The sequence below is a fragment of the Macaca fascicularis genome, chromosome 16 (genome assembly GCF_037993035.2).
Source record: "Macaca fascicularis isolate 582-1 chromosome 16, T2T-MFA8v1.1".
NCBI lineage: Eukaryota > Metazoa > Chordata > Mammalia > Primates > Cercopithecidae > Macaca > Macaca fascicularis.
In genome coordinates, this window is record NC_088390.1 from 58,132,524 (window position 1) to 58,159,639 (window position 27,116).

Sequence of the window (27,116 nt, forward strand, 5' to 3'; positions counted from 1 at the left end):
AAAGCCAGCCGGGCCTGGAGTTCCAATTGCCCATATTTCATCGGCTTCCTCTCCATAACTGTGGCAGGGACACTTAACCCTTCCCTGGCTGTGAGAAGTTATTCTCTGAGGGCTGGTGAGCAGAATGGGAATATCCAAGAGGAAGCTCCTTTCCTTGACTGGTTCCTTTATCCCTGGGATTTGCATACCAAGGATTCAGAGCAATGGAGAAGACAGAAGCTCAGCACAACCCCCCAAACTCAGTCCCTTCCCAGGACTAGTCTCCCCAGCATGGACTTCTCAGCTTGGGGGACCAACCTGGTCAATCTTGGAAGACAGGGCTAGCAAGAATGGGCTCCCCTCTTTTAAGGGAGGGGATACTGGTAATCCTCCCCATTTTTGGAGTTTCTCAGAGTAATCGGATTTTGAGGCTGAGATCTGCCCACAGTGAGATTTATCGATTGCTGCAGCGTGGTTACACATCCATATTAATTAACACCGCCTGGAAACCGAGCTGTTTGGAGAGGGGAAGGGAGAAATGGGGGTTCCTGAAGCAGAATGGATATTTCTCCCTAAGTGACTCTGAGGTTGAGATTGGAGGACCCTCTCCACATGAATCCCCAGGCTTGAGGCCCCTGGAGTTCTCAGCAAGGGCAAGAATGACTTAGTCTCTACAGTCAACTTCACACACAAGTCTCATGGTGGTGATGGTTGTGGGGGTGGGGCAGGAGTGGATTAAATACCCCCAGGTCGTTCCTGCAGGCCCCACCCCACTCTTCCTTGTCTCTGGTGGGTTTCCCCAGCCCTCTAAAGGTCTGTCTCCAGCAGAGGTTAACGAGCATCCTTTCTAGAGGGGTTAACCTCCCTCTCTTCACCTTCCTTTCAACTTCTCAAAGGTAGAGGCTTATGATGGTTTTTGACTTTGGTTTGTTTTATTTTGCTTTAGCGTCGCGTTGTTGTTGGTAGTGATGGTCTTATGGCCTTCTCCTTTCTCCTACCCCTCCCTCCAAAAAGTGATTAAAATCTGTTAAAGGATTTAATTAAGAGAGTTAAATGAAAAGGAAGGAGTCGCAAATGAGTTGGGGGAAAAAACCCACACCAAAGCTATTCTCAACGATTAAATCGCCATTTTAACAATATAATGGAGTTTGCATCCTGAAAGGGGAAATCAACGCTCATATCTCATCAATAATTCATAGAGTCCGGGATCATGCAGAGGTCAGCAGACGGGGGCAGCAGCGCCGGCCTACGTGGGGCTCCGAGCCGCTGCAGCATACATTACGCGCCACCGGCCACACCGCCGCAGCACCTCCACCGCTGCAGACCTGGGGTGGGGGCACGCCGGCAGGTTTAGGCGGATCTTTCGTTCTTTCTTTTGGCGAATTTACTGATTGCAGGCTCCAAGAGGAAGAGGGGAAATTTGGGAGCCTGGAGAGGATTGGACTTCCGGCAATTCGGGAACCTGTCGGATCCCAAAAAGCACCTTTTCCCCAAGTTTTAACGTTTCTCTTCCCTCCTTTTTCATTTTCTCGGTGATTTAGGCGTCTCCTCTCTTGTCTCTTCTCCCCCTAAAGTTCCTCTTGGAGAGAAAAATGCACTCTCTGCAGTATCCTTTAGCTTCTGCTCCCTGGAAACGGTTCCTAGGCTGCAAGGCCGCCCTCTGGCCTGCCTCTCCCCGAGTGGATCCGGGCTGAGCCTTGCGGCTTCGGAGCACAGAGGCTGGTTTTGGTCACAGCGATCCCTGACCTCGGAGCCCAGTGGGGTAGGGCTGAATGCATCCAGGGAGGAAAGGTACCTCGCAGGCCCCAGACCATTTTGCCGTACCAAAAGATGACCCAGGCCAGTTGGGAAAGACACACTTAGGGGAGAAGTGGAGGGAAAGTGCCAACCTGTGTGGGGCGTCGCCTCTTGGGGGATTTGGAGGCATCATGGAGGATACCCTATTTCGGGGCTTCTGCAGGTTTGTCCTTAGGTGCGTGCATCTCTAATTCGTTTTCTTTTCTGTTTTCTGAATCCCAAAGGATCCTAAGGAAGGAGAAAGGAAATCCTTCCCAGTGAGAGGTGGTGGTCTGGGAGGCGATATTTGGGCAGAAGGGAAACCGAAAGCGCGCGGGTTGTCCGCACGGCCGCTGCTCTGGACTAGAGGCAGAGGCTGTAACATCCCGGAGCTGCCAGTAGAGTCCGCCTTAGACCAAGTTCACAGCCGGGCTGGGGCCTCCGAGGCGCCAGCGAACGGCCGCGCAAGGTGGCCCCGGGCCCCGCATTGTTGGGACACTGAGCTCTCCCTCCAGCCCTGTGAGCACAGTGGCCCCCTCTGCTCCCGAGGAGCCCCTGCTCCAAGCTCTTTCCACCCTTCACCCCAAAAATGCCCTTCTCCAGGTCAGCCCATTCTACTGCTCACCATAGGTCTCTTCCTCCAGCAACCTCTGCCCCACTTGGGGGTCAAAAATGAAGAAGGGTGAGTGGTCAAAAGCCCTTCCAGGCATCCCAATAGAAGAGACCGTTGAAAATGCGTGAAGTGGGTTCCGCGTCTTTTTCCAAGGAGTTATTTAATAGTCAAAAGACTCATCTTGCCCAGGTCTAAGGCCCTGGGGGAGTGGGGACATTGGCGAAAGGGGGAGGGGTAAGGAGAGCGTTTTGCCCTGGGGTTTCTGCGGCCGGCCGGCATATCAGAATGAGACCCTGGGTGGTGAGGCCAGTGTTATTGCCGGAGGGGTCGCAAAGTTGGAGGGTCAAAAGTTTACACCATGCGTGAGCGAGCGCGGCGGAGGCGACTGGGGCGGGGGTGGGGTGGAGCGGTGGGGGAGGGGGCTGTATGTGTGTGAAGACGGACCAGGGAGCCAGGGATGCTGGAGGTAAAGAAGATTTGTGGGTTGCAGAAGTGGGGGAGCAGAACTGGGCAGCGAAGAGGCAGATATCTGGGGAGGGGAAACTGAGGAAGGAAAAATCCCTTCTCCAAAAAGGGTGAGACTGGTGGTGGTGGTGAGTTGTAGAAAAGACAGCGCTTAGGGTGTGGTGAACCCTCTGAGCAATTTTCTCTTCCAAAGATAATCTTTGAGTCACCATATTAAATTTAATTAAACCTTCCTAGCCACACACATTTTAGAAATTCAATTAAATTACCCCCACGTCTTTGTAGGACTTCTGGCAGGGCCAAAGAATACTTCCAATGTGAAGGTTTGATTTTCACCAACATCAATTCACCCTGCTTGCCCTAAAGGGATCAAACTACTGACTCTTTCAATCCCCCAACCCTGGGAGAGGCAGGCCTGTTTTCCAGCACCCTTAACCCCCAGGCTGTGTCAGGAAGGTAGGGTCCATGAGCATGGGCCAACACTGGAGCCTTTCCAAACTCTCATTTGTCTCTCCAAATTGCTGCAGTTTAAGAACTTACCTATTGAAAGATTAGCTTGTTAATTCTCTCACTCTCTCCCAAGCCTCCATTTTTGTGTTTATCTTGACTCCTTCTCTTCCTATTTGGATGAGGGAGGAGAAATGCAAAGGAAAAGTACCAAATGGCCTCACAGAGATCTTTTTTACTGGAGTTGAAACAGGCAACCTGAAATGAACTTTGAATCCATGCATTGAGCTTAGCTCATAAGTAAATGCCTAGAGAGACTCAGTAATTATAACACTGGGGCATATGCCTATTTTGGGTCTTTAAATGACTGTTGTATTATGAGATGTCATTATGTTCTCTTCCAAGCGTTTACTATAGGAGGTACACTGTGGGCGTTTTTCCTTCTAGGATGAAGATAACCTGAGAGTTTCTGTAAAGATTCCTTTTTGAAACATGGCCAGACGAGACAAAGGTTTAATATCAAATTTCAAATAGATTTAACCCAGGGTTTTGACTAAACCAATTGGGTGTAGGTCCCTATTTCTGCTTAGTCCTTAGGCGAGTTTCTCTGCAGTGTCAGACCAGGAGGGAATTCCTGGAGTCCTGAAGAGACAGATGTCAAAGCCTGAACTGAAGAATCCATCTCCTTCTGTTCCTGGACGGAACGTTAGCAAATTTCGGTATAGACTGGAGCAGCCCAAGGTCCTGGGCTAGAGGGACCTAGGATGGGGAAGAAGTGGCCTCTGCCATTCTAGACCAAGCTGGGTGCCTTGGGGAGTTCTTTCTTGACCTCTCCCTACTAGGAGGCTACCACCCGACCAACTAGGCTGGAGCCCTGTCTCAGTCTGTAGACTTGAACTGGGAGGAAAGGGAGTCACCTGACTCACCTCTGCAGGTCCCTAGGAGGCTGGAGAACGGGAGAAGTGTGTTGTAGGCAATCCACCAGATTCTAATCCTGGAGAGACAAACCCAAGAAAATCTCACTGTTTTAAATGCCTTCTTGATCTGCTCCTGAACCTCCTTGTGTGGTTGATGGGGGTAGGCAAAAGTGTTACTGTATTGATGAGAACGATTATTTGGGGGAAGGGGGAAGCTATTGTTTTGTATTTAAAGGACAGTTAAAGCTCTGAAAGTTATGTCCCCAGCTTTGACCATCCCAGCCCAGCACGTCTCTCAGGGTTCTATCTTCCTGGAAACTGCTGGGTTGTGTGGACCAAAATCTTGGCCCCAAGAGGTGGAGTGGTCATTTCTAGGCCCTGGAGCTTCCAAAGCTTTTGTAGAAATGAGGGTATCTCTGACACTTAGGGGAGCCAACAAAGCAGATGGAGTGTGCAATGGAGTGGGGATCCGGGCCCTGGCCATACAGGCATTTAGGGGTAAGGTTCAGGGAAGTGGCCTCTTGCTCAGGCCTGCTCTCTGGGGCCCAGATGCCCAAAGCCACGCTTTCAGTTTTCCCCGTGCCAGCCTCCTTCTCAGGCCTCAAAAGGATCCCACGTGAAACCCCACACTCTCTCTGGAACCAGAGCTGACAAAAATATGGGAATGATGGAAAGTCAAAACAGGGGCGTGGCCGACTGACTCTTATCCGAATGGGACTTTTTTGGGGTGGGGGTTGGGTGAAGAGAAGAGAAGACTGGCGAAAAGTCGAGCTGGAGAGGATGAGCTGAATCAAATTTCTGCTCTGTCATTTTTCTCCCAAGTAATGACCTACGCAAAATTCAATATGACCCAGCGAACTGCGCGAGCGTATTATAGTAACTGCCTGCTGGTGGGGGAGGCCGGGAGAGGGGTGAACCGCAGGTCACGGCGTCTAAAAATTATTAAAATGTTTGAGAGCCTCGTGACGCGCCTGTTTAACAAAGACTGCCAAAGTATGAGATTAATACGAAAACTTGCGCTTCCAAAACAAAAACACACCAAAAAAAAAAAAAAAAAAAAAAAAAAGTCATGTTCCGGCTTCTGAGGGAGCCCGTGGGTCTGCCCGCCGCCGCGGTCCGGTTTTCCGGACACACAATAGTGGACAGGAGCGAGCTCAGCTGTTGCCCAGCGCGTCCGCGGGCGGCTCGGCGGCCGGCGGGGCTGGGGAGCCTCCCGGTGAGTACCCTCGCCCTCGCTCGCTCTGGGCCTTTCCTCCGCGCCGCCGCCGCCGATGCGCAGGCCGGCTGGGGACTCGCCTCCGCTCGGGCCTTCGGTTTCACTCCCTCGCTGAGTCCCTTCTCCCCTCCGACAAAAGGTGATTCCTCGCGGGCTGGACACGCCCGGACGGCGGAGGGTGGCTGGGCGGCGCGAGGTCATGCTAGCAACCTGTGGCTGCCAGGAGAAGGCGGTCGGGAAGCCGCGGAAAGACCCGGGAGCGCAGGGGAGGTGGCTCCGATAGCGCGCAGCCCCTGCTCTTATTTTATTATTATGCGTGTTGCTGTTCGTATCCTTCTGGGCGGTGGAGGGGAGAGGCAGCCTCCCGCTCCGATGAAACCCGTCCTGGGAGTCGCCCATAAACCTTGTTCTCTGTCTCGGGCGGCTAGAGGGGTGTGGGGGGTGCGGCGCCTTGGTGGGATTGGCAGGTGGCGGCTTCCAGCCCACAGAGGAGAAAAATCTTTGCTCTCGGGCGCCAGTATCAAGGATACCCAAACCCGCGGTGGCTCTGCCCCCTGTTCCTCTCTCTTGGGGTGCTGGGGCACCTGGGCCGCATCCCTTGTGAAGTGTAGAGCAGCAGAGAGGCCCGGCAGCCGGCCCAGCGGCCCTCCCAAACTTCCGAAATGCCGATGGGTTGGAAGGGTTTCCGAGAGCTGTCGAGTTGAGAAGGACAGGAGGTATGGGGTGGGGGAGGGGCCTGGACGGTTGGAGTGGGTCCTGGAGACCCTAAGTGGCCTTTGACAAGATTTGTAAAAGGTCCCTGGTTGACGCTAGGGAGCTGGTGGGGATCCTAGCAGCGCATTTTGTCTGTGGGCCCTGGGCCAGACTCTAGTCTCCCTGACTGCCCAGATGGGGGTCTGAGATTACCTATTGGACCTTCTCTTGGCAAAGACAACAGTAGTGTAATAATAGTTTGCTTTTTTCTCCCAAATATGTGTGAGTTCAGCCTGTCTGGGAGAATGTTGATGTTAGAAATCAGGCCCAGAGGCCAACATTGGCAATTCCTAGATTTAAGATGAAAAGAAAATCAGAGGGTCTCTGGACCTAGTTGTGGGCAGATGGGAACTCTCCTCCTACCCACCTGCAAGGTCCCAGGACTGGGGATAGGCAGAGATCTCTGGAGTTTTGCAGTTAGAGGGTTGTTTTTGTGTTGTTCCTGTATTTGTTAATGAAATTGATATTATTTTGACTTCCTCACTAGAGATGCAAATATTTCTCAGACCTAGGGAGTTGAGTAGGGAGTCTGGGTGGGGTGGAGGTTTTTTCTATGCACATTTTCCCTTACTCTGTCACAGCTTTCACAGTCTCAGTTCCCTCCAGCCCAATCCCCAGACTCTCAGCTTAGTAAATTCACGACTTCTGGGAGCCTCAGAAAGTTGGTTCCGAAACCCCAGATGCCCATTTTGGTCCTACCACTACCAACCCAAGCAGGTGGCTAAGCGAGTTCGTATGTGTTTAGAAGGAAAGGACCCGCCTGGGGCTAGGAAGCTGGGGAAATGGGGTTCCTCCCACACCTCCCCAGGATAGACCCCCTCTCCTGGCTCCCAGGATGTGTGAGAGGCTGGGAGGGACCCTATATCATCTGGCTGCATCTTTTATTGTTCCTCATTGCCCTTCATTCGGAAATGAAACGCCTTTGATCTTTTCTCAGGTTGTAAACGGAATTGCCCGTCATTAAATATCGGGGCCCCATCTGCTTGGTCTCCCAGCATTTTTCTTTACAGCTGTTTCTCTCTCTTTTTACCACTGAATTTTTCCAAAAGGACTTTTATTACACCTCCTTCACACCCAGCCGCCTTTTCCTCCTCCCTTTGCTGAGAGGCGCTTTGGAAAATATCTAGATATTCGTTTGATCACAAACTAAAGGCTTGGAGGGGCAGGGAGGAGCCGATTGGAGTTTTGTTTTTTCTAAAAAAAAAAAAAAAAAAAAAAAAAAAGTCCTGGGGGGAGGGGAGGGGCGCGAAGGCACCCAGAAAGGCTTGAATCTGACTTCGCGGCAGCCTCAGAATGACCCTTCCTCCTTTTGTGCTTAGCTAATGTTTACATCTCATAATTCATGCGCCACCGAGAGTTGCACGGCGGCGGCGGCGGCGGCAAGGTTCCCGTCCCTTTCCGAACTGGCTACTTGTAATTCTAATAGAAGAGAATTGAAAACCTTGTAATCCCAAGAACGGACTCGCAGTGCCTTTTTCTGTTCCCAGCGCTCAAAACTAGAACAAAACGAAATAAAACCAAAGCACTCAAACCACACCCCAAACGAAGAAGGCGCGGAAAGTAGGAGAACTGGAAAATTTCTGGGCCAAGAAGATCTGTCTGTCTTCTGTATATACCCTGTAGATCCGAATTTGTGTAAGGAATTTTGTGGTCACAAATTCGTATCTAGGGGAATATGTAGTTGACATAAACACTCCGCTCGTATTTTTCCAGAAGAAAAAAAAACATATATATATGTATTATTTTTCTGAATGAGGACAATCTGGTGACTGGCCACACGAAGACTCCTTCCTCTTTATTCCTCTTTCTTTTCCTCCTTCAACTGGTTAGAGATGGAGAAATCATCTACCTGAACTCTCCCCACGCCTGCCCCTGGGAGCCTTGGTCCTTTTTCACCTCTCTTTAAGAGGTTAATGTTATTGTTGCTGAAGTTTTAAATTTATATTCTCGTCCCAAACGCACCCACTTTCCATTCTGGGCTCAGAGAGGCTTTATTGGAAATTTCGAAAAAAATGACTCGTCTTCGGTGTGCGAAGAAGGCAAAGGAAATTTGCTTAACAAACGGATGCTGAGGTCGCCTTTACGTTTCAGTTCAGAACAAGATGACCTGGAAATACTCGATTACCAAGGGGTGTTATTATGTGTGGGGGTACACACATAATACAACCTCTAGGGCTGTATTCCCAGTATCACAGGGATGTGAGATTTCTATTCGCCGCGGAGGCGGCGGCATTAGCAACAATTAGAACGTCTCAGACCCATGGTTAGTATTGCTCGGGTGGTTATGGAATTAGCAAATTGCTAATCAATTCTGCTCTCAAAAGTTGCAGGTTTTTTACCCCAGCGCTCTATCCATAGTGTGGGAAACCAAGTCGTTTCTCCGGGCTTGAGCCGCGTGGATTAAAGGGAGGAGTGGATAGGAGACGGGGGACAGACGGACTGACTGATACAGTCTAGCTAACTGCGCAGCTAAATGCGATTTGGAAAGCGAGGTCTCCCCGAATTAGTGCATGAATTTCCTATCGATCCGCCCGCGGTTCCATTCATCTCTGACAAGTCCCTCTGCGCACCCGCCCTCTAGCTCTGGACGCCTCCTCTCTCACCCCTACCCCTCCCCATCCGGCTGCAGAGAAAAGCCCCAAGCTCTATGCTCTGGCCCCCGTATGGGTTCCCCTTTCGAGACGGAGCCCCCAGCCCGCCAGTAACCTAACTCCCCATAGAGACGCAGGGTGCTAGGGCTCCCTCCTGCCGAGGGGAGGAGACTGGGGCCTATGGAAGGTAGAGAATGCTGGGCAGAGGTGAGGCAGAACAGGAGGGGCTACACCGGGAGCCCCAACTTCTTAAGGGATCTAGGGTTTGCGCTCTGCCCAGCGCCCCAACAGGCCCTCCAGTCGCAACCTGCGCGCGCTCTCTCCCTCTCTCTGATCCCAGAGAGAGCGAGGCAAGGAGGGGGTCGCCCCGCAGGAGCCCTATGTAAATCCTGGTGTTGGGTGGGTGGGTGGGGAGGGGGAAGAGAAGAAGGGGAAATAAACCTCTGTGGCTGGAGTGGGGTCCGGGTGAGCAGATTTCCTTATCCGGGAATCGCAGGCGGGTCGGCCATTGGCTCGGAGGATCACGTGGGCGCCTAACTTTGTTCACTTGACAGTAAGTAGGAGGGCTTTCGGAAACAGGAAAACGAGTCAGGGGTCGGAATAAATTTTAGTATATTTTGTGGGCAATTCCCAGAAATTAATGGCTATGAGTTCTTTTTTGATCAACTCAAACTATGTCGACCCCAAGTTCCCTCCATGCGAGGAATATTCACAGAGCGATTACCTACCCAGCGACCACTCGCCCGGGTACTACGCCGGCGGCCAGAGGCGAGAGAGCAGCTTCCAGCCGGAGGCGGGCTTCGGGCGGCGCGCGGCGTGCACCGTGCAGCGCTATGCGGCCTGCCGGGACCCTGGGCCCCCGCCGCCTCCGCCACCACCCCCGCCGCCCCCGCCACCGCCCGGGCTGTCCCCTCGGGCTCCTGCGCCGCCACCCGCCGGGGCCCTCCTCCCGGAGCCCGGCCAGCGCTGCGAGGCGGTCAGCAGCAGCCCCCCGCCGCCTCCCTGCGCCCAGAACCCCCTGCACCCCAGTCCGTCCCACTCCGCGTGCAAAGAGCCAGTCGTCTACCCCTGGATGCGCAAAGTTCACGTGAGCACGGGTGAGTGCGTGGGCACCCTTTCCCCCTCCCACCCCTGGAGCTTTACACCAAAGGGACCTCGGAGGCATGGGTGGGGGGGTGAGCTGGGGAAGCCAATTGTCCCCGCTATAAACTCGCCATTGCCAGAGATTTACGGTCGCCTGTTTTCAGAGCCACGTAATTACATCCCCCATAAATTTTTATGGCCTCGTGGGCCCTGAGCCTTTGAAGTAGGTTCCCCATCCTCTTCACCATTCTTACCAGCGACTTTTTCGCCAGGGAGATACAGTCTCAGTGAAGTTGGAAGTTGGGGAGGGGTGTAGGAGATGGAGGAGGAGAAGGAGGAGGAGGTAATCCGTATTTAAGCAGAGAGTTGAGTCAACTCCCAGTATTTATTTTTTCCTTTCTTCCAGTCTGACTCCTTGGCTGGAGAAGTAGGTAAAAGTTTTCAGTAGGGGCAGGCACTGCTTGGAATCTGAGCAGCAAGGGTGGGACCTAAACAGAGGAAAGGTTTAGGGAAACCTCCCCTCCCTCTTCCACCCCCTTATTCTCCCATTCTGGGGGCCCCAAGCTGAGGGAGAGAGAGGAGCAATTAAAACCTTGGGGGAGTTCTCACATGTCCCCCCTCCCCACCAGACACCCAAACAACAAGGACACAGCACAGCTCTCCAAAACTTGGAGGTCTCTCTCATTCTTGGGTCTTGCATTCTTCCCTTTTCGTTTTTCCCCCTCTCCCTCGGAAGGAAGAAGAGGTGTCGGGAGAGGGAGGGAGGGAAACACTGTGTTCGCTGGAAGAAAGGGCTCTTCCTTTCGGGGGCAATAAAACTTTCTCTTTCTCCCTCTCTCCGTGTGTGTCCAGTAAACCCCAATTACGCCGGCGGGGAGCCCAAGCGCTCTCGGACCGCCTACACTCGCCAGCAGGTCTTGGAGCTGGAGAAGGAATTTCACTACAACCGCTACCTGACACGGCGCCGGAGGGTGGAGATCGCCCACGCGCTCTGCCTCTCCGAGCGCCAGATCAAGATCTGGTTCCAGAACCGGCGCATGAAGTGGAAAAAAGACCACAAGTTGCCCAACACCAAGATCCGCTCGGGTGGTGCGGCAGGCTCAGCCGGAGGGACCCCTGGCCGGCCCAATGGAGGACCCCCCGCGCTCTAGTGCCGCCGCACGCGGGAGCCACGAACCTCGGGGTGGGGGTGGGCAGTGAGTGCAGGGGATGGGGTGGGGGGACAGGAGGGGGCCCTGGGGCCTGGGCCCCGGAAAAATCTATCTGCCCTCCCCCACACTTTATATGCGAATAAACGCAGAAGAGGGGGAGGGGAAGCTTTATTTATAGAAATGACAATAGAGGGCCACGGGGAGGCCCCCCCAGAAGCAAGATTCAAATCTCTTGCTTTCTTCCTTAAAAAGAAAAAAAAAAAAAGAAAAAAGAAAAAGAAGAAGGAAGAAAGAAAAAAACAGAAAGAGAAATAGGAGGAGGCTGCAGCTCCTCGTTTTCAGCTTTGGCGAAGATGGATCCACGTTTCATCTTTAATCACGCCAGGCCCAGGCCCATCTGTCTTATTTACTCTGCCGAGGAGAGGACGGGCCTCGGTGGCGACCATTACCTCGACACCCGCTAACAAATGAGGCCCGGCTCGGCCGCCTCCGCCTCTGCTGCTGCCGTTGCTGGAAGACAGCCTGGATTTCCTTTCTTTGTCCCCCACTCCCGATACCCAGCGAAAGCACCCTCTGACTGCCAGATAGTGCAGTGTTTTGGCCACGGTAACAAACGCACACACACTCTCCCTCATCCTCCGTGCCCGTTCACGGAGGGCCAGAATGACTGCTCCCCCACTTCCACCATGGGGTTGGGGGGTGGGGAACAGAGGAGGGGAGCAAGTAGGGGAGCGGGTGGCCTTGACAACTCAGGAGTGAGGAGGGAAATTGAGTCCAAGGAAAAAGAGAGACTCAGAGACCCCGGAGGGCCTTCCTCTGGAAGGCCAAGCCAAGCCATGCCTGGCAGGGTGAGGGGCCAGTTGAGTTCTGGGAGCTGGGCACTACTCTGCCAGTCCAGAGTTGTACAGCAGAGGCCTCTCTCCTAGACTGAAAATGAATGTGAAACTAGGAAATAAAATGTGCCCCTCCCAGTCTGGGAGGAGGATGTTGCAGAGCCCTCTCCCATAGTTTATCATGTTGCATCGTTTATTATTAGTATTGATAATATTATTATTACTATTTTTTTGTGTCATGTGCGTCCTCTCTCCTTTTCTCTTTCTGACATTCCAAAACCAGGCCCTTTCCTACCTCTGGGGCTGCTTGAGTTTAGAACCCTTCCTACTTGTGAATATCTGTGTGCTGTACAGAGTGACAATAGAAATAAATGTTTGGTTTCTTGTGACCAGCATAGCGTGTTTTTGTTGAAACATTGGCGTAAAGATATGGACAAATGCCACCCAGTGTATATTTTAAGCACCCTAGTGGGTTCAGCCTCACATTGTGTGTGGTTGAAGATTTTTTGTCAAAGAGTCTGATGGGAATTTTTATCTCAGAGGACTCCAAATTGTGGTGGTTGGTTTGTTTTCCTTTTAGGGTGGGTGTGTTTTGTTTTGGGGCTTTTAATTTTTTCCCTTCAGTCCAAAAATGGATTGAAAGGACTGGGAGGGCTGATTGCAGTCCCTAATGGGGGAAAATGTTTCATTGTAGGACACAAGAGGCTTAAGTATGGCAAAGCCTTTCATATCGTGATTTATTTGTCATAAGCAAATAAAATGCGGTTAAGCTGTCTCCTTCTAGACAGACGGCTCTTTGGTTATTAAAGTTCCGAGAGAGGATTCCATGAGGCTGGCCTCTTTCCTCGCAGCATAAGAAGGTATCGCTTTCCTCTGAGGTGTTTAAGGCTTTAATGAGTCTAATTTTTTGCACAGATGTTTCTGGGTGTTTGCAGGTTTTCAGAGTATTTTTATATTACAAAGGAGCTAGCCAGTGCCATAGCTCAAACTCTGACAAGCAAATAGATAATCAAGAAGACAAATGGCCTCTTTTGTGAAGCCTTGCTCCAGTATTAATTTTCATTTTCTTTCTCATAGAAAGTATCGAAAGTATGACTGGGGACCAAATAGCTTTCTGTCTCTGAGGTCCCAGTCACCCCTAGAATGGAGTGGGGGTAGGGGAAAGGGGTGCAGGTGACCCTCAGAAGTTCTGTCAGGCTGGAATTGCTTTTGTGCAGCACTGCTTAGAAGTTCTGAGGTCTGGGAGCTCCAGCCTCAGGGTCTCTGGTCCATTGGTCGTCCAGGGTGCAACCACCCCACCTCCAAAAAGCTCGGGGCTCGGGAGAGCATATGCAATTAAAAGTCGTTTTTTCAGTCCCATTTCCTTTCAGAAAATAAAAAGAACCAACCCCCCCCGCCCGCGCATTTTATTGTTATTTATTTTGCATTCCTCCAGCTTGCAGCTCTGGTAGTTGGAGGCTGGGTAGGGCAGGGGGAACCGGCAGGCCGGTGTCCCCAGCCGCGAAAGGGCTGCTGAACTGTCCGTTTAAATGCTGCTGGGAGACTCATAAAAAATCGTCGTGGACCTGGAGGATGAGAGGGGCGAGCTTTATTTCGGTCGGATTGCGGTGTGGTGTTTTAGCTGCAAGGGGATGCCGAAGCCCCGAGTTGAGGGGGAAAATAGTTCTTAAAAAAGCATATGCCCCCCCAAAGAATGTCTCTAAAGAACCAAATCAAAGCTGCTCTTTGGAAGGTATGAATAGAATTTAAAAAAAAAGATTTCTATGGAGCTTAAAGTTCACAGCCATTCTGTGTAGACAAGAGCTAAGAAAAATGTGAGAATTATACAGAAAACCATTAATCACTTCTTTTCTTTAAATACGTATCCTCTCTCCTTTGTTATTATTCAACAGCAAATCTCCTCAGACCGGCTGTTGGGGGAAAAAAGTGTTAGCCGTCTCTCCCGGATCTGCAAGGGAGAAAAAATTTGGAACCATAAAGTTGAAAACTTTTTTCTCTCAGTTTGGAAGAAGCCCTTCGTCATGAATGGGATCGGCGGAGTTCGGGCGAGAGGAGGCGAGAGGCGCAAAGGTAACAAAGCCCTGGCCCAGGCTGGCGTGTTTTGATCGTTTTATGAGCTCTTTTCACAAGCGAAAGAAGAAACACTCTCTCGCCTCCTCCTTTTTGTTTTTTAACTCTCTTGGCTGGGTTTTTACGGTGGATGCTTGGGCAGGTTTGCTCCCTTTTATGATGACTGATGCTTGGGTCAGAGGGAGAGAGAGAGGGGCCTCAACACCTGGAGAGTGTTTGAATTGGTTGGGACTGAGGTGTCAGGACCCATGAAAAACCCCAGAGAAGAAGGTTGTTCTGTGAGGCAGTTCAGAAGCGCTTTTCTGGTTTTGGAAAATGCAGGCAGGCACAGCGAGCTCCAGCATGTGTGCATGGGTGTGTCTAGTGAGGTCCACATGTGGTCGGTGTGTTTCTGTGACTCTGCTTGTCTACACTGGGGACTGGTGTCCCCTATGCCTGTTTACCGGTGCGATGCTGTCACTGCTGCCTCCTGGAAAAATCAAATCCAGTGCTTGAATGGAATGTTCCAGCTTTGGAGCGGGTATAAATGGATATATGTTCTTGTTTTTCTTCTTGTGTCTAGCTTGGGATTCTAGACAAATACGTGCTGCTCTCTGGAGCAGGAAACTGCTCAGTTCACAGGCGAGGTGCACTGATGCAGAAATATTTCTCTTCTGCTCTGTCCCCCCAGCCTTCTTCCTGAAGGAGCAATGTTGGTTTGGTTTCCCTTTGCTCTCCTAATTTGAGGTCTCTGTTCTCTCCTCTGCAGCCCTGTTTCTTAGGCTGAGGGAGTCAGTGGGCTCTGCAGCCGACCTGAATGTGTTGGCCCTTTTTCCCTGAGGCCTCACTTAGGGTTTGGAGGCGGGAGGCTGGCAGGAGAGAGAGTTCATGGAGAGGCCACGTTTTCTAGGCGATTAGCTCAGTATTAGAACCACAAAATGACCTCGGAAGCCCCTTGACCTCGCTGAGACTGGACATTGTGTTGGCTTTTGCCTCCTGCCCAGGAGGGAGAGTCACACCTCTGCAGGGAGAGGTCCTTGGCCCATCATATGTCCCATCTTCTCCAACCCCTCTAGGCCCCAAACCCATCTTTGCTATTTTGAAACTTTTGGATTATTTTTCTATTACTGTCCATTGGGGGAAAAGACATAAAGATTTTTAGCCCAAGGGTCCAGTCGGGGTAGGAAAGTAGGGTGGTTATCTGTCTCTCTGTACACAGCACCTTTAGCAGTCCAGACTCCAGCCATCCTCCCGGCACCCCTCCCAGGTCCAGTTCATCTCTTTACTGTTTCACTTGGAGGGAACTGAACTGAAGGAAGAAAGACAAAGGGAGAAGATATGAGAGGTTGGAGGGGCCTAATCCTCAAGGCTTCAGAGGGCCAGAGGAATAAACTCCTGAGCTGCGAAGAGAAAGGGCTTCTGCCATGAACATTGCTTCACAGGCTGTCATCTCTCTGAGGGCTGACATCCAAATCCACAGCCTATCAACCCATTTTCTGAAGTTCCTTTGTTTAGGAAGCTATTTCTACAATCACCTTTACCTCTTTCCCCTAATTCTTAATCTCCCCAATAACCAAAAAAAGCCCTTGGAGTGCCTCACCCACCAGAGGAGCAAGGGAAATGGGAGGAGGATCAGTGCAGACTATTCTGAGTACTTTCCAGGACCTGCTGTCCCAGCTTAGCCAAAGTTTCCAGAAACTTTTAAGAAATAGGTGGAGGATTTGTCAAAGAGTGAGCCCTGAACATAGAGCCTTTCCAAAAACTGTTTTCTGTTTGCTGTATCTTAAAAATCCATACCAGCAGCCACCCTCTTGGGGAGAGACAGAGACAAAGAGAAAGAGAGACAGACACAGACAGACGCTGGCTGGGAGGACGAAATGTTCCCCTTCAGTTAAGACTAGGAGAGACAGAACCTTGCTGGGATATGTGGGTTGTTGGTTTGCATTTTGTAAATGGTTTCTTGAAATTTGGGGACTCTATTTCAGGCAATAAATAGCTGGAGTGGTTGATAGTCTCTCCTTTATCCCTGGGTGGCATAAGTAGAGGGGCTGGAGGCCTCAGGAAGGAAAGAGGATGAGCACAAAGCAAGCTAGGCTGCTCCTGGACTAAAAATATTTGGGGCTCAGGGAGATGTGCATTCATTACCTATAAGGGCAGATAGCCAGTTGTGGGCCCTCTATAGGCTCAAGTGACAAAGACCTAGTCGCCAGGGACTTTACAAACTGCTTTCTGCAGTGTGAGGATTAGGGCCCATCAAAGGGAAAACGAGACAGACCATAGTCAGAGAAAGCTGGGGTTCACGAAGGAGAACTGCCAGATCTCCCATTTCCTTCACTCCAGACAATCCTAGTGCCACTCCAGTTCTCCCAACCTTCTGATTTCTTTCCCTCTTTCTCCCCAGTTCCCTCGGCCCTCCTCATTCTCTCTCCTACTTCCACCCGCTTGTCCTGGGCAGAGGGGGGTTGCCCAGTCCTGCCAGAGCCCTCGGAGGCGGCCCCAGCACTGGCAGTGGGTCTCCCTGGGAAGTGGTGGCTGGGGAGGGGGTCTGGTTGGAAAACGGAGTTGGGAAGTTTCCCAGCGTGAGTTGAGCGCTGACGGATTTGTGATCAGCCATAAAACTGGCGCGTTCAGATTCGTAAATCAATCTCGCCTTTCTCACAGTGTAAACGTTCACTTTATCGGCAGCAAGAAAGTGCTCGGCTCGCGATCAGGAGCTTGTTTATTTGGACGTGGACATTCCCAGGATCCAAAAAGAGTGTGGTCATTTTAACAGAACCTGCTGGCGTGCCTTCGTGTCATTTTGCTGTTCTTTTGCTTGTCCTTAAAAATTATTTCTCCGTTTTAGAGATTGCTCTCTTCCCACATCCAGCATTTCTCTCTCCTCTCTCTCTCTGCTCTCTATTTTTATTTTAGACTTTAGCAGAGTTTTTCTTTGGAGGACCATTTTTAATGGATTTGTGGCCAGAACCTTTCAGGGAGTTGCCCTCGCTGGAGCCGGGAGCAGGGCCCACGTCGGGATCAGGCTGAATTCAATACCAGTCTGTGTTTTGTATCTGGACAATCAAAGCTGACCACCTCCCCTACAGAGTCCAGGCCTGGCCGGCGCCCCCACCCCATGAGGCCAGAGCAGATTCCAGTGCTTTTGGCTGGGGCAGAAGCTGTGCAGCTGCCACTGTAGCTGGAACCTCCGAGGCTGAGACCGGGGTGGCTGTTTCTTTGGGGTTTGTTAAGACAACCGGGCCCTCAACCTTCTCTCCACTGAGTTGCTTTTGGTTTAGACCCCTTCAAACAAGCTGGGGGAGGCTCCTCAGATCCCTGCTCCCCTACCCTAAAGCTCATTCTTCCTGGATTCCCCGCCTGCCCTGGAGGCTGTGGTCCTGGCTGCCTCGAGAGCTGCTGAGGACAGATAAGGCTGCGGCTTCTTCAGGAATGTCTTTTCTGCTTCCCTTTGCATCCCCACCCCCACCCCATGCCCCGGCCGAGAACTCTGATTCTACTTGCAAGTAACTGGTCAAGTTTGGGTGGGGGATTGTTCTTGTTTTATTTTGTTTATATTTGAGGTGAAGGGGTCTGTGTGTCTCTCTCTTTAGGCCTAGGGAATAGATAGTCCCTGATATTTAACCCTTTAACAGGCACAGCCGTTCCCCATCTTTTTCCCATTGATCAGCCTCCATTGTTTGTTGATTGGAAACTCGGGGTGCTAACACCTGGGAAATAGGGATCCTGGGGCTGCCAGGCTGACTTCAAAGCTTTTCGTCTCTTTTCCCTCCTCTTCTGTTCAAATCTCCAGCTGTCTTCACTGGTGGGTTTGGGAAGCGGGGGGAAATGAGACAGGGTGTGACATAGGTAGGGAGAGGCTGACAGTCCGATTCTTTTGTGTAGAAACCTTAGTCCCAGTCTTTGTCTCTAGAATCTATTTTCAAACGGTCAGTCACATTTGGTTTCCTATAGTAGTAACAACACAAGAGGGAAAAAAAGTCCCCCTTGTGGTTATTCTCAACTCTAAAAGCTCCAGAGTAATCTCTTCACCCTGTCCCTTTTTTGCTCCTTCAAAAAGTACCAGAAAAGATCAAAATGAGAATAAAGCCAGAAGTCTCATTCTTTATCCACTTATACCACGGACTTATGAAGTGTTTATTTTCAAAGTGGCTCCTTCAGAAATTTTGTCCATTATTTAGGAAGTCCCACTCAAATAAATACCCCCAGGAGTGGGGGAGAAAATGCAGCTGGGGAGGAAATCTTAATCCTAAAGGATGCAGAGAGAAGAACTGGAAGCTGAGAAATCCAGGGGCTTGGAGAAGGGCTCTGTGCCCACCCCACCCCCACCCCCCAGACGCCCCTGCAGACTATTTCTGCACCTCCACGAACTAAGCAGAAGCAAGAGGAGAAGGGAGAGAGGAGAGGTGGGCTGTGGGTAAGTGTGTGTCCAGAGGGGTTAAGGAGCTGCAGATGTAGTAGGTATGGATGTGAGTGTGGGAGACAGACGGAGACCTCACTACTGTTCCATTGGTGGGTTCGGGGGGAACTTATTTTGCAGGAAAATTTCTCCTCCTGAAGGGGAAGGTCATAGTGGTCCTTTGAGCCTGAAATCGAAAGACCCCCTTCCCCCTCCCGGTCACGTGATTCATTAAATAATTAATGCCGAGGTTGCAGAATAGATATGTATTCGTCAGGAAAATCGCAGGCTCGGTCTCCCTGTTTCTGACGTGCAATTCAACTGTCCTTTGAAAAACAAGCCTGTACCCCGAGAAAAAAAAAAGAGAGAGGGGGAGAGAGAGGGAGAGAGAGAGAAAAAGAAAGGGAGACAGCAATAAAACAGCCCCGCAGCCGGAGCCACACCGCGGGCTGGGGTATTGTAAGTAGAAGGGATTTCTCACTACCTACCGCGTCTTATATGTCCATGTAAATTTATTGTTTGTTATTAATGTTATTGTCGTAAAATGTGACAAATAGCCATCTTCATTTCCTGCCATTTCTCTTCACACGGTGCTCTGTGTGTTTATACCCATTGAGGCATTGCATAGAGATTTTAGGAATATTCTTCTTTTCTCTCTCTCTCTGTCTCTCTCTCTCGTTCTCTCTCTCTCTCTCCCTCTCTCTCTCCCTCTCTCTCCCTCCCTCCCTCCCTCTCCCTCTCTCCTCCAACCTTTTTCTTGATTTATAGCAATACGGGTGTCAGCTTCTCGGCCGGCATGCCAGCCATTGTGTGTGTGTGTGCGCGCGTGCGTCTGTGTGTGTTTGTGAGCGAGTTGTGTTGTTTATGGCCATGTCTTCGATAAATCATTTTTCACGGAAAATGATGTGGAAGCTGGGCTGTTTCTGCGGCCGGCCAGGAGAGAGTCGCTCTCGGAGGCACTTCCTCCCTCTCTGCTCTGCTCTGCTCCCAGGAGTTGGTTATTTCAGACGATTTACAGTAATATATCAGCAGTTAATATGAAAGCTCTATAGCTGGAGGTCTTAAATTACAGCATCTGTGATTATCAATTAAAGCGAGATTTGTATAAATTTGGTAAACCAGAAATGCCTCATTGGCATACAAACCCAGTCAAAGACCACAGTCTAATATAAAAATTATATTTGTGAGCCTGATAGAGCCAACATTCCTGCAGCAGCAGACAGAGCTCTATTTTTTAGCAGCTCCCCTCCAGGAGTTTGGCTTCTCCAACTCCAGCCCTGGGTGAACAAATCCAACTCTGAAGGCAGAAGGAGCCTTAAGAGTAAGAGAGGTGGAAGTGGAGAAAGAAATTACTGGAGTTGAAGGCAAAGATTTTTGTGATCAATGGAGACCAAATCAAAGTTCTGCGCGATTGGAAAGGGATGGGAGGGGTTCCGTTACATTATTAAAGCTTAATTTATAGGACTGATGTGTCTGGGCGGTGGTTGAAGGTGGAAAAGGAGTTACCCAAATTGGGGGAGACAATGGAGGCAAGCAGAGGGTGAAGGGCAGGGGGAGAAGCTGAAAGCTTTGGCTCCCCACCCTCCTGGCTAACAAAACAAGGAAATGAATTCATACCCCAGGAGCCTTCCTTTGACCTGCTGAAACAAAGAAAAGTTTCCTCGGCAGTGAGGGACTCTGTGTTTGGGGCTAAAGTGGGGAGAAGTTCTCTGAAGTTTTTCTAGAAATGTTCTAGGAATCAGGTGGTCCCAGAAAGTTGGAGTGTTGGAGGATGTCGAGTGTGTTCTTTTAACTAAGTCCCCATCCAAAAAGGGAGCAAACGGGGTGCAGATTGGAGAGGCAGGGGAAGAGCTGTTAACTTTCTCCTATAATTTCATGTGGAGGTCACAGTTCCTTCCTACTAGGGGAGAGGCTGCTGGTCAAGAGCAAAGCCAGAGGTGGCTTTGGGGAATGTTCTACACTGTACCCCAAAGTTGTGATGGATGAAGTGCAGAGGGCCAGAGCCTTCGCCAACTCCAGTCCCAGCTGTTGGCCGCTCATTCCCTGACTGGAGCCAGGCCAACTGACTTTATAGCCACGATTATCTGTGATATTTAACTCTGCCTGCTAGTGTAAACCTTTGAGCATGGAAGTTAGAGCAACGCCGCACCCAGGTGTTAATTATTCATGGCATCCGCTAGCTACGTGGAGTGGCAGCTCAGGCCCCAGTCCCCGCAGCATCCAGGAGCTCGCTCCCACACTCTCCTCCAAGTCTCATCCATGTTAACAAGGGAGTTAACACACTGAGTCTCATCCATGTTAACAAGGGATTCTCAATGGGTGGTGGGTGAAGCCTCCCAATTCGGGAGTCTCTGTTGAAAAGGGTTTGAGGAGAAAGAGAAGGCCAGGACCCAAGGCTGGGATAGGTAGAGGCACTGCCTGACCTGGATAAAAGGAACTGGGGAAAGTCTGGATTCAGGGGCAGCTTTGACAGCACTGAAGATTGTGAGGAGGTGGGAAGGGCTGGCAGAAGCAGCAAAGAGACCTGGGGCATAGGGGTTCCAAACCTTTCAGTCTCATTCCCCACCCACTCCTTGAGTGTTGGAGAATCCCTCATACATTCAGTGTGGGAGGCAAGCATTTCTACTTCTCCCTCACCTGGAAAGTGTGGGGTGGTGGAACTGTGAAGAGGGTGAGTTCTCCCTCAAACTGGTGGTCCACAATTAGGGCAAAGTCTTGGAGTTTTTGAGAGAGCAGGGAAGGATCACCTCATCCATGGGGAGGAGGAGGAACATGAAAGAGAAGGAAGAGGGTAGAATCATTTGTATTAGCTTCTGAATTCAGCATGCTTTGAAAGATGGGAAAGATCTGCTCTTTGGGCCAGCCCATAACTAACGTGGAGAGCCAGTCCCACAGGCCCCCTTCCCCCTGCCTGCGTTTGCAACTCCTCCTCCCCAACCCTTTTCCATCTCCCCTCCTGCTGCTACCTTTGCCTGTGACGTGGAAGTCTGACCAACCACCCCCCCACTCCAGCAGCTTTTCCTCTTTATTCTTTCAGCCCTCTTCAGGTCTTTGTCTCCTCTGGCCCAGAGAAGGGGAGATGACACTGATACCCCCTCCCTCCCCCTTTCCCCGACGCGCACAGACTCTTCCCCAGGAGACAAAGCAAGGGCACCATCCCTTGCCACCATTTTCTGGTATATCCCCTCATGTGATGCCCAATGCCTTCCATCCAGGCATGTGGGCCTACCCCAAATCAGCAAGTTTGAAAGGATTTTGTTGTTTATATGTACATTTGCTTCATTTAGCTATGAAGCACCCTGTCTCTTACAAGTCCTGCACCCTCCACCCCATTGATTTGCTTTTGTGTTGTTCAGGGGTTGGGGTAGAATGCATCTGGGAGACAGAGCTCTGGGAAAGCCGCTGACTCTGTCTTCTCCGGTAATTCTCTGCTGGTATCCTCTCTATATAATTGCAGTATTTATCTCTGTGCCTTTAAGAAGCCAGGCTGCTAACGCTTGCTTTAGTGACCAGAGGAATTGTACAGAAAGATGAAGAGTGACAAGAGGAAGAGAGGGACCCAGAGAGAGAACAAGCAGCAGGATCCCTTTCTGGGGTGGAAAGTCAAGGCTGAGCCCAAGGAGGGGATGACAGGGAGAGTGGAAACAAAGGCCAGTCAGAGGGGAAGGGAGGCTGTCCTGGAGCAAGGAGCCCCACAACTCACAAAGGGACGCGCACACACAGTTAAGTGAGAAGGGAAGTGGGAAGGAAACTACTCCCTTTGTCCTCTTCTCTCTAGAAGATAATTTCTCTGGACAGAGGGTGGGTTCCCCCACAGAGGAAAGGGAAGAAGAGACTCAACCTAATGAGTGAGCCCAGAAGTGATTTCTGGAGACACTCCTAAATCCTTTGCAAGGCTCAATTCAAATTCACTAAAGACACTGAGAGAGACAGAGTTTGAAAAAGACAAAGGGGCCGTGAGAAAGGAACCGAGACAACAGAGATGGTTAGAAAAGACAGAGAGACCCAACACAGATAAAGAGCCCAAAGACCTTGGGGAGCAGGCACAGAGGGAAGCTCCTCCAGGATCCCTGGTCCCTAGTAGCCTTCTTTACAGGAAGCTGCCCAAAGCCCAGGCCATCTCAGAAACAACTAACTCTAGAGTAGGCCCTTGAGGGTGCTAAATCAGGTGTGAGGCAGCTGTGGCAGGATCTGAAGTGCCAGGGAATGGCCAAGATGACCAGGACACTTCAGCCTCCACCACCATCGCCAGCGTCAGTAACTTAATCATTGGGACCTCCCCAAACTGAATTTCATCATGGGGGTGGGGGAGTTGGGACCAGTCGTTGACACCTGGACCCTGCAATCCTTTCTTGGCTTTTCTTCCCCTTTGTGGGTTTGGTCTCTTTTTTCTCTAGGGACCTGGAGAAGTTGTTGATCTTCCAGCCGCCTAAGAACTTTCACCTCCATTCTACATCTCCCTCAAACTCCCAGCCTTAACAAGCGGATGCTTCCCCTACTAATCTCCTTCCTCCCCCACCTTACAGGAAAGAACAAGAAAAGGAAAAAGGGAAAGAAAGTTCCTACCAGCCTAAGCAGCTTTAGAAAACTCGAGGGAAAAAGGGAGATGCAAACGTTTCTCGCCCCTCTGATCCTTCCCATTGGCCCCTCGCCATTGCTCTGTTGCCTCCATTGCCCCCCTCCCTGTCCCCACTCCTGTCCTGCCCAGAACTCTCTCCCTTCCCCTCCCTTCTCTGCCGGGTCGGACATATGGAACCCATTTCGCTGGTGACATTGAAGAGCCGCCCGTGTGCCCGCCTTCCGCCATGGCGCCCCCGGCGCTCCCCTCGCCTCGCCGTTCCCCTGTCAGTCGCCGCTCCTCTCGCCTGGCAACTTGGCCCGCTCTCAAATCCCGAGCCCAGCTCGGTGCCAGACGAGCCCGGGGTTCCCGCAGCCCCGCGCGGCCCGGGCGGAGTGGGAGCTTCTCAGGAAACCGGCGCCTGCCGCGCCCGGAGTGCCAGATCCGCGCGCTCCTGGGGCCCTGGAGGCCGAACAAAGCCGGGGGCGGGGGCGCGGGCGGGGGCGGGGTGGGGGCGAGCGCATCCGGGCCTCTCCCCCAGCTCGGCGGGACGCTCGGGGGTTGCTGGGGGTTGAGCGACTAGGATGCGGCTGGCTGCGGCGGCGGAGCCCCAGCCGGGGCCGAGGGTCCGGGGCCTGGCAGTCGGCCCCCGCGTGCACCCAGCGCCCGGCTGCCCGCCGCTGCCGGCGCCCTAGCGGAAGACCGCACAGGTAAGTGTGGGGTGCGGAGCCGGGGCGCTCGGGTACTGGCGGGGGTGCAGAGGTGGGTGGCTGAGATGCCCGCCCCCAGGCCTCTCTCCTGGGACAGGCTGGGATCCGACTTGAACATGAAGATGAGAGCAACTTTGAGAGGCAGGGTGGGGGCTTCGAGGGGGTAGAGGGACCTGGGGTGGAGGACGAGTGTGGAGGAATGTGGAGCTGTTTGGGTGGGCGTGTGGACATGATCGTGTTAGGGGATCGGAGAGCTCTCCCGCTCAGGAAGGGTGTTGAGGCCCAGGAGGGTTTTTCAGGGCGGTTGGGAGCTGTGGGTACTGAGGGAAATGTGAGGTGCATCTGCTAGGGGCAGTGGGGTTGGGGAGCGACCACTGGGTCAGCTTCCACAACCCAGCTGCCACCATTGCCCAACCCTTTAGCATCTAGCGGGTTATTTGAAGCCAAAACTACAAGGGATTGCACTGAGGCTGAGTGTCAAGCCCAGAAGATAGCAAAGGGGGTGATTTATGGCTTCAGAGAAGCTGTGTTTACTGCTGCCTGCTCTGGAAACCAAAAACCAAACAGAGCAGAGCCCAGAGAAGCCCCTCTCCTTGGAGTGGGAAGCGATGCCAGCCTGACACACTGGGATTTATTTTCCCAGATGAGGGAGGATAGTGGGAACTGTCCGTTTGCAGGCGCACGGTGTGGTGGGTGTATGCAAAGCAGGCACACGGGTAGGTGTGCTTGTGTACTGTGTGAGTGCATCTGCACATTGGGAGCTGTATGTACTCCAGGTGGGGCTTTGCGGGTGGGTTTGCGGAATCACTTTGTGAGCTGGGAGACTGGGAGCCAGGATAGAGACCCCATGTTCTCTGGTTCTGGAACTCTGGGATGGGGTAGCTGTAGACACATTGCCCCTTGTCCTCTTCGCCTAGTAGTGCTCTTTCCTGCTTTTTTCTTCCCGCAGCCACATGCAGCAGAGCCCACTTGGCCTGGCCTCCTGGCCCCTGCCCCTCTACCCTTTCCCTATATGCCTCCTGTGCCTTCTGCCCACCCAACCTCATCTTCACTTTGAATTTTTAACTTTGTGGTGGGAAGCCAAGGAATTAATGAGTATGGTTGGTTCAGGAGGGGAGGCCAAAAGGAGAAAAGGCTTGGTGTGGTAGGGAAGATCAGGGAGATCCGTGGTTTGAGGCTGGACCTTGGCAGCCTTGTGTCCCACCATTACTGCTCAAATTCTCCCAAAATCTCTGTTTGGGAGTGGGGAGCAAGTGAATACAAAGACGAACAGAGTAAGGGAGGCACGCAGGATGATGGGGGTGGGGAGAAAAACATTTTGACCCCCAGATAGTAATTTCCGCAGGCCAACTAGTGGCTCTTGCATTTCTGTCCAGACGCCCAACTTTGCCTGGAAATTGTTTTGCATTAAATTTTCTCAGCCGCAGAATTATCTTTCCTCGCCTCCAGCTAAACTTGCATTTTTCCACCAGACACTTGGGCCCCGCACCAATGAAATCTGAGAGGAAGCGGCTGGGCCCTAAGTGGCCGTAATTTAATTGATTTTATCATAAATCATCAACTTGATGAAGAACCCGAGGTTTCAGTGAAGTAAATTGATATTAATGGGAGTTTCTTGAAATGCAAACTCGCTGTATTGTTGGGGCATCTTGAGCTGGGGAGGTAGATTACACATTTCCCAAGAGCAGAGAGCAGAGACCTGGAGCCCAGCACAGCTTTGGGGGTAGGGAAAGCAAGCTTTGAGGTGCAGCTGCTGGCAGACCTATTTCTATGGGGAAGCACACCAGTGCGCGGAACTTTGTCATGAGGGACACAGTCTGGCCCTGTGGACCCTGCTAGCCATCTGGGGGAATGCTGGTCTCCAACTGAGGGGAAGGCAACTGGGGAGGCTGGTAGGTGTATGGGCAGGGAGGGGGTCGGGTGAGAAGGCTCGGCTGGTACAATGGGTGCATTGATGCCTGGTTAAAAATTGCCAGGTTGAAACCTTCCTCCTTTAATTAGACAAATTAATTATTTACTGCCTAAGTTGCAGTGTCTAAAAATAGCACTTTTGGTTTGGTAATGAGGGTAGAAAACAACCCACCCTACACACAGAAGAGCAGTAAAACCCAGTGCATGAGCCTCTATGGGGCAAGGGAGGGTCAGGCACCAGGTTGATGCTCGGTGGTAAGCATTTAAACCCCAAGGGAAATACCACGAATCTGGTCACAATGGTGCTGGTTATTGTCTGAACTCAGTTTATTACTTCTTATTGGCACACACTTTTACATCAGCACATGGAGAATCACTAACATTCAGTCCAAAAAGAGATCTTACAGATCTTTTAGCTAAACCCCTTCCCTCCATATACATGCCTGTGCTTTACGGAAGGGGACACTGAGGCCCAAGGAGTGCCCTGCCTCATGTCACACAGCCAAGCTGGAACATCTGTAATTCAAGCCTTCCAACTCCCAAGCCTATCCCAAGTATAACTCCAGACAAATCACTTCCTTGCTCTGGGCCTCAGTTTCCTGATCTGTAACAATGGCAAGAGTTGGACTGGACACTTCCTGATTTCTCTCCTGTTCTGAAATTGGGTACCTCTGTGTGTACCCATCCTCAGAAGGACAGTACATGGGAGGCACTCCCTTGTGTGTCCTGGAGCTCTGTGGGCATCTGGGTATAGAAGTTACTGCATGTTTATTTGCAATATTCAGAGTTTACATATACCCAGAGCAGTGTATGCTTACTCAGTCTGGCTCTAGGAAATCCACTGGAATCTGGACTGTTCCTCCTTTTGAAGGTGCCTTTATTCTCAGCTGAGAAGTAGCCCCGAGGAGAGCGGTGGAACTAGAAGGCAGTGGAGAGGGGCCAGCTAGCTGGGTTGGGTTGAGATTGACATTTGGAGAGGGACTAAGGAAAGAAGGGCTGGACCTTACTGAGCAAGACCCTTTCCCTGCCAGGCACTGGGCTAAGGCTTTCGTTGTGTGTGTGTGTGTGTGTGTGTGTGTGTGTGTGTGTGTGTGTGTATGTGTTTTGAGATGGAGTTTTGCTCTTGTTGCCCAGGCTGGAGTGCAATGGTGTGATCTCCACTCACCGCAACCTCCGCCTCCCTGATTCAAGCGATTCTCCTGCCTCAGCCTCCTGAGTAGCTGGGATTACGGGCATGTGCCACGACACCCGGCTAATTTTGTATTTTTAGTAGAGACAGGGTTTCTCCATATTGGTCAGGCTGGTGTCCAACTCCCAACCTCAGGTGATCCGCCCGCCTCGGCCTCCCAACACAGTAGGTTTTTAAGGTGCCCCCTACCCCAGCCCAGGGACTGAACAGTGGTTTCAGAGTTTAGATTCTGTGACAGCAGGTGCCCCCCTTCTCAGCCTCACCCCAACCCTGGGCCTTTGAGCCCTCGCTTCTTGGGAGGAGGCACACACAGGGTGCCACAGCACTCTACCGGGTCTCCTCTAGGGTAGCCAGGACAGAGCCTGCAAGGTGGAAGACCCCCACGCTATACTTGCTTTTATTTTCCAGCTCCTCCCCCAGTTCCAAAGGAGTGGTGGCTTCTCAGTTGCATGGTTGTGAGCAAGGAAATTTCTTGCAGG

The 27,116-nt window shown here is 51.6% G+C and overlaps 3 protein-coding genes and 1 long non-coding RNA gene across 23 annotated transcripts in view; 3 read left to right on the forward strand and 1 right to left on the reverse strand.

Annotated features, from left to right (window-relative positions):
• Positions 1 to 27,116, forward strand: part of HOXB3 (homeobox B3) — a 41,464-nt gene that overhangs the window by 2,488 nt on the left and 11,860 nt on the right. For 7 of the 19 annotated variants that reach the window (XM_065531392.2, XM_074019383.1, XM_065531381.2 and 4 more), the window contains exons 1-2: positions 12,607 to 12,684; positions 13,717 to 13,894. The exons of 3 other annotated variants lie outside the window; for them this stretch is intronic. The gene's annotated coding sequence lies outside the window, so the exon portion shown is untranslated. Of the gene's footprint in view, positions 1 to 5,324; positions 5,553 to 12,606; positions 13,557 to 13,716; positions 13,895 to 23,404; positions 23,538 to 23,698; positions 24,254 to 27,116 lie in introns of those variants that run through there. 9 more of the 19 variants (XM_065531389.2, XM_065531386.2, XM_065531396.2 and 6 more) reach the window with 6 other exon arrangements.
• Positions 1,087 to 10,200, reverse strand: LOC135967676 (uncharacterized). Of its 2 annotated transcripts, XR_010581848.2 has the most exons (3): positions 10,095 to 10,200; positions 4,207 to 4,274; positions 1,087 to 3,452 (listed from the first exon to the last, which is right to left on the reverse strand). It is a non-coding gene; the product is annotated as an uncharacterized lncRNA (long non-coding RNA). The 2 variants fall into 2 exon arrangements; XR_012425714.1 differs by having other exon boundaries at positions 1,087 to 4,274.
• Positions 5,167 to 7,611, forward strand: LOC135967670 (uncharacterized). The gene has a single exon (XM_065531404.2). It carries the CDS (start codon positions 5,267 to 5,269, stop codon positions 6,191 to 6,193), a length of 927 nt encoding a protein of 308 aa, XP_065387476.1. The 5' UTR covers positions 5,167 to 5,266; the 3' UTR covers positions 6,194 to 7,611.
• HOXB4 (homeobox B4) lies at positions 9,367 to 12,213 on the forward strand. The gene is made up of 2 exons (XM_005583561.4): positions 9,367 to 9,854; positions 10,693 to 12,213. The coding sequence occupies exons 1-2, from the start codon at positions 9,398 to 9,400 to the stop codon at positions 10,989 to 10,991; spliced, it is 756 nt and encodes a 251-aa protein (XP_005583618.1). The 5' UTR covers positions 9,367 to 9,397; the 3' UTR covers positions 10,992 to 12,213.